This window comes from Hipposideros armiger, unplaced genomic scaffold (assembly GCF_001890085.2).
Source record: "Hipposideros armiger isolate ML-2016 unplaced genomic scaffold, ASM189008v1 scaffold_655, whole genome shotgun sequence".
Classification (NCBI taxonomy): Eukaryota; Metazoa; Chordata; class Mammalia; order Chiroptera; family Hipposideridae; genus Hipposideros; species Hipposideros armiger.
This window is the reverse complement of record NW_017732005.1, coordinates 487,275-492,897: the sequence shown is the minus strand read 5'-3', so window position 1 is coordinate 492,897 and position 5,623 is coordinate 487,275. Positions and strand designations below refer to the sequence as shown.

Sequence of the window (5,623 nt, the reverse complement as noted above, 5' to 3'; positions counted from 1 at the left end):
ACAGCAACTTGTCTGTTCCCCTTCCCCCAATTCCCCAATAAAAATCTTAAAAAAAAAAAACTTAATTGTCCTAATAACATCTTTAGGTTTTTTTTTCCTACTAGGAAGGGGTTCCTTGAGGGGTAGTAGTCCACCATATTTTTAGAACCAGAAGTCCCTTCCTGTACCCTTGGGTATATGTCAGGGTTTTTCTAGAGAAGGAATCTGAAATTTTTTCTGTAAAGGGCCAGATAGTATTTTACACTTTGTAATACATAAAGTCTCTATTGCCACTATCCATCTTGCCACTGTAGCACAAAAATAGCTATAGACAATATGTGGTAGTATTCCAATGAAACTTTGTGACTTCAGAGGCAGAAACAGCTGGTGCCCCTTTGGCCCTGGGGCTATATTCTGTCAACCCCTATTCTAGAGAATATGCCTAGAAGCAGGAAAACCTGGAGGCCTTCTTAATCCTTTTGCTACCCTATATATGCAGCCTCCTCATATCCAACCCTCTGATTTCCTGGTGCACTACTCTCTGTCCTATTGCTTTCTGCTTTTCTTTATAAGATGCATGAATTTAGATCTATGAAACACAGTTGAAGAATAGAGCCTGAGTAACTTGCAGTCTGCTGGGAAGGGCTGGGCTGGAGGAAGGAGCCCTGGAGGAAGAGGCTTCACACACCCTGGGACTTCATCCTGTCCTGTCCTTGTCCTCCAATTGCCAGGTCTCCTGTCCTGTATCCATTGCCAGGGTTAAACCATAGCTTTGCTCCCTTGGACCTCTGGATGGAACCCTTTCTTGAGGTAAGATATTCTTTCAGTCTTAGGATAGTCTGATGAGATTTCATGCACATTTAATTACAAAAACCTGGCGACAATTAACATTTTCTTGGGTTTGTGAGCTTTCAAAAGTCTATTACTCCCCCTGGTATCAGAAGGGATAAACTCTGGCCTCAAATTTACCTTTCATTAGCTATGTGACCTTACGCAAGACACTGAACTTCCCTGAATCTTAGTTTCCTTATTTACAAGCTGACGGTAGCACCTGCTTTATCCCCCAAGATTGGTCAACAAGGAAATAAAATGATGCTAGGTGAGCTCTGTACAACATTAATTAAATGCCTAATACTAATACTACCATAATCTTATTTTATTCTCACAATAATCCCTCCCACACGTTAAGGCAAGCATGACACTGGCATATATAAAAACTGGACTGTTTCCACCCTCAAAATCTATTTCATGTTGGTTTAAAAGAAATAGAGAAATACCTGCAGTACATTCTTTTGTATTTTTGTTATTTCTGCAGTCAGCTGTGTGATGGTAGAATTTGCCCGTTCTTGAATGATTTGAACTCGTTGCAACTTACTCAGCATTTTGTCAAGATTTAATAGAGCACTTGCTGCTTTTCTAAGGTAAAATATTAACATATCAGATCAGATCAATGTGCAATTATTCATTTATTTCAACTTGAGAATTCATTCAACTCAACCAAAAACTTCACTGAATTATTTATAAAGTAAATTTAAATTACTCTTAAGCAAGGCTAAGTGCTGGGGTCTTTGTTTTGAGAAATGGACACATTAAATGCCAGTAAAAACACAAAGCTATGTGTGTGCAGATACAGATTTTGCCAGATATGGAAATCAAGGGTAGAGGTCTTATTTCTTAATTTGTCACAAGCAGAGAGGTTTGGGGATATAACTGCCAAGTTTTGAACAAAAAAAAAACCCTATCCTCGGCCAATTCCAGTCCTCTAATTTCTCAAACTTAAGCAACAATTTCTAACTCCTTATTGGAGTGGGGGTGAGAGAGTCAAGAAGCTCCACAGAGAGCAGAGAACTATAAAGGCCCTGCATTTTCGGGCTGTGTTTATTCAGGTTTATTTAAGCTTCACTGACATTCCAGCTGCCCAGGGGCCCAGTCAGAGGTTAAAATCACAAGCATTCCAAGTGATAGGCGAACTCACCTCAAGTCAACATTCACCAGCTACTTAGACCTATGAGCCCCAAACCACCTTTGGGAGAATGTACCACGTGAGTAAAATATCAGACAGACCTTTGCAGAGCCATAGTTACAAATGCTTATGTCCAGGGCCAAAGTCGCTAAATTGCAAAACACCCCCTTCCCTATTCAACCCATCCTCTCCTCCCAGTGGTAACCTCTCTCGTAATAAAGGAGACTTTATTCAGAGCAGTTTTAGGTTTGCAGTAAAATTGAGAGGAAGGTACAGACATTTCCCATATGCCCTCTGTCCCCATACATGCATATCTTCCCCAACCCCATTATCAATATGCCTCACCAGAAGTCACATTTGTTACAATCGATAAACCTACACTGACACATCATAATCACTCAAATCTCATAGTTTACCTTAGGGTCCATTCTTGATATACATTCCATGGGTTTGGACCAATGTATAATGAATGGCACATACACATCTTCACAGCATCATACAGAGTATTTTCACTGTCCTAAAAGTCCTCTGGGCTCCACCATTCATCCCTCTCACCCCCAACCCCTGGCAACCACTGATCTTTTTACTGTCCCCATAGTTTTGCCTTTGCACAGTGTCCTACAGTTGGAACCATACACTAGGTAGCCTTCGTTTTTCTATATTTCTTTCCCTATTGTTACTGTGGGGGTTCAGGAGGCTTCCCTTGTCATGACATTCCCCCCCCTACCCCCCCCACACACACCATATCTTTTTTCTGTAGTATTTTTTCCTTTAGATTTTCAATGTACTGTTCATTATAGTAAATTTAGAAAGTAGGAAGAAGACGGAGTAAGAGGGGCAGGAGGAGGAAGAGAAGAAAATATCAGGAAGGGAAAAGTTTACCAGTAATCCTACCAACTTTTAAAATATTGGTACATTCTAGCATACTTGTCCTATAAATTTTTTTCTTTTCATGGCTGAGATCCTCTTCCATGTGTAATCTGTTATCTTCTTTTTAAAAGCATTCACATTACCTTGTAAGAATCTCTGCGTGTTATTAAAAATCCTTCATCCACATCATTTTTAATAGCGGTGTGATTGTACTGCTGTTACTTAACTTTCCTAGTTTTAAATATTAAAACTGGAAGGGGTCAGACTTAGTTGAGTCTGGTACACTTCATTTATAGAAGTGGGTCATGAGACAGTGATGGCAGCTCAGGTCTTGGCTGTGCTGGGCGTCCCAAAACAGTCGTGGGTGTTCGTGATGTTCCCACCGTTCATCTGACACTGGCCCTGACCCACCGCAACCCAAGCTCATAAAACATTGAGGAAACTTTTTGCTTGGCTAAGTCACTGAGGGCAAAAGGAAGCATGAGCCAGTTAACTCTGTGTTCTGTGTATATCGTTTTACTCCATACTGCTTATTATTGTAAATTTAGAAAGTACCAAAAATAGGTAAAAACAAGAAGGGAAAAATACTCTGATAGTCCCACCACCTGTTGAGATACCGGCATATATTGGGTTGTTGGAAAAGTCATGACATATGTTTGTGACAAAAAACATAGAAAAAAATATGTCATGACTTTTCCGACAACCCAGTAATTAGCACATGGCATTTATTGGTGCATATGGGGATAAAGAGGTAACAGATGATTAGAAAGGCATTCTGAGTCTAAGGAAACCGGGAAATGCATCCCTGCACCCTATCCCCCAATTTCCCAGCTCCCTGGAGCCCCTCCACACATGGCTTAGCCCTCAGTTTGGGTACCAAATTATTGGAGGGTAATTTCATTTGCACGTTCTAGCTCCTTAGGCAAATATTTTTCAGACGGCCTCAGCAGCTGGCCGGTGAGAGGAAGATGAGAATATTAATACTGTACTTACTCAGCTGCCTGTGCCTCCACTGAAACCTTTCGGGCTCCATCTGTTGTTTTATTTAGCTTGTCCTCATCTGTTCTGAAGTTCTCACAGAGCTGCGTAAGTTTCTGTATTTTGTCAGGGTCGTGGGTTAGATTTTGTGATGCTATTGGCAGGTGGATGTCAAGTACACGATTTGCAACCTTTTCTATGTCCTCTGGAGGCACGTTTTCCTCTTAAATAGAAGGTGGGTTTTAGGTCATTATGTCTCCTTATTAAACACTGAACCTTCTAAGTATAACCACAACGAGCTCTGAGTCAATGCACTTGCATGTGATTGTCTATACCCCTAGAACACAGGAATTAGATTGTGTGTGTCCCGTAGATTCTCCTCTGTCCTCAATGTTCCCTTTGCTCTGAAAGAGATGTTGCTCTGTTCATGCTGAATGCATGTTCCCCAAATGCTTGTCGGAAAAATGAAAAACTACAGACTTGGGATACGGCGTATGTTCTACAAAACGTCCTCATAGAAATTGTTTATTATAAGCACAGATTCAAAAGCAATTAAAATGTTTAGATGCCTGTCATTGAGATTCAAACACAATGAATGAGTTAATAGGGAAGCACTGGTTTGGACTCAACAAGACTCGATTTTAATCCTCCATGACATTAAAAAAGCTCACACTTTTCGCTCATCTGTATAATTGGGTAACTACCTGATGCCACTACTCAAAGGCCTATTTTGAGAAGGAAATACAACAATACAAAGTAAAGTACCATGCGAATAACATTATGAAGAAACATGTAACTACGTCTATGCCCTGCTTTTTAAATAAATAAAATTGGCCCTCTTGTTTGAACTGAAGTGGAAGGTGGACTGTTAGTGTTTGGGATAAGAACTGTCACCGAGGCATAAAGCTAAGTCCCATGCAGGAAGTTAGAGGTGAATTAGACACAGACGTGACCCTAAGGGTTTACCATCAAGCAGAGAAATAGAAGTCGTTCTATTGGGTTGTCGGAAAAGTCATGACGTGTTTTTCTATGTTTTTCATTGCAAAAATGCATCATGACTTTTCCGACAACCCAATATAGAAATGCTGATCGTGTAAGAACAGAAGTGATAACTATAAGACAAAATGCTGTGGGATCCAGACGGAGGAGACAATGCTTCAGGAAGAGCTTTACAAAGACATTTTAACCGAGCCCTGGAGGACATGAGGTAGGGGAGGGGTAAAAGGCATTCTAAGCAGAAAAAACCACAGAAGCCAAAGCTCACGGTGGAGCAAGCAGCAGTTCACAGCTCACTCCTGACGGAAGAGTGGGGTCTCGACTTGGAGGAGCAGGCGTTCAGAAAGGCTGGGAGCAGTTCATGTTAGCCCCTAAATGGGGGGCTAAGGAACTTGGAATTTCTTCAGGAGACAGTGGGAGCCACAGATGATTCTTAGCATTTGGGTGACACAGCGTGAGTAAATCTTTCTGGCGATCATTTTTGTTTTAGCTATTTTGTTGACTACAAAGGGAATATTTTACATCCTATAATGTTTTTGAAAAAAAAGTGACAAGAATTTTTTGTGAATACATTAAAACCATATTTTTAAGCAGAATCCGGGAGCTGACTCTTTAAAAATAGTAATTCTTTTTGTAAAAAAGTTCTAATAAAAGTGATTTTCATTTAACCACATATTCAGTCATCAAACACTTATTGGTGTTTATTACGAGATTATAAATTCAAATTTTTTAATGGAACTTTCAGGAAAAGTGACCTATACTTAGGAAAATAAGGAATTCAGACCATAAGGAAAATGTGAAGATGGTCAAAGAAGAGCTGAAGAGGGAGGCCACCCT

At 40.3% G+C, this 5,623-nt stretch overlaps 1 protein-coding gene across 1 annotated transcript in view; it reads right to left on the bottom strand.

Moving 5' to 3' along the window:
- Positions 1-5,623, bottom strand: part of LAMB4 (laminin subunit beta 4) — a 116,868-nt gene that overhangs the window by 9,709 nt on the left and 101,536 nt on the right. The window contains exons 30-31 of the mRNA XM_019626046.1: positions 3,806-4,013; positions 1,257-1,395 (exon numbers count right to left, since the gene is read on the bottom strand). Of these exons, the coding sequence (XP_019481591.1) occupies positions 1,257-1,395; positions 3,806-4,013 (347 nt within the window). The remainder of the gene's footprint in view (positions 1-1,256; positions 1,396-3,805; positions 4,014-5,623) is intronic.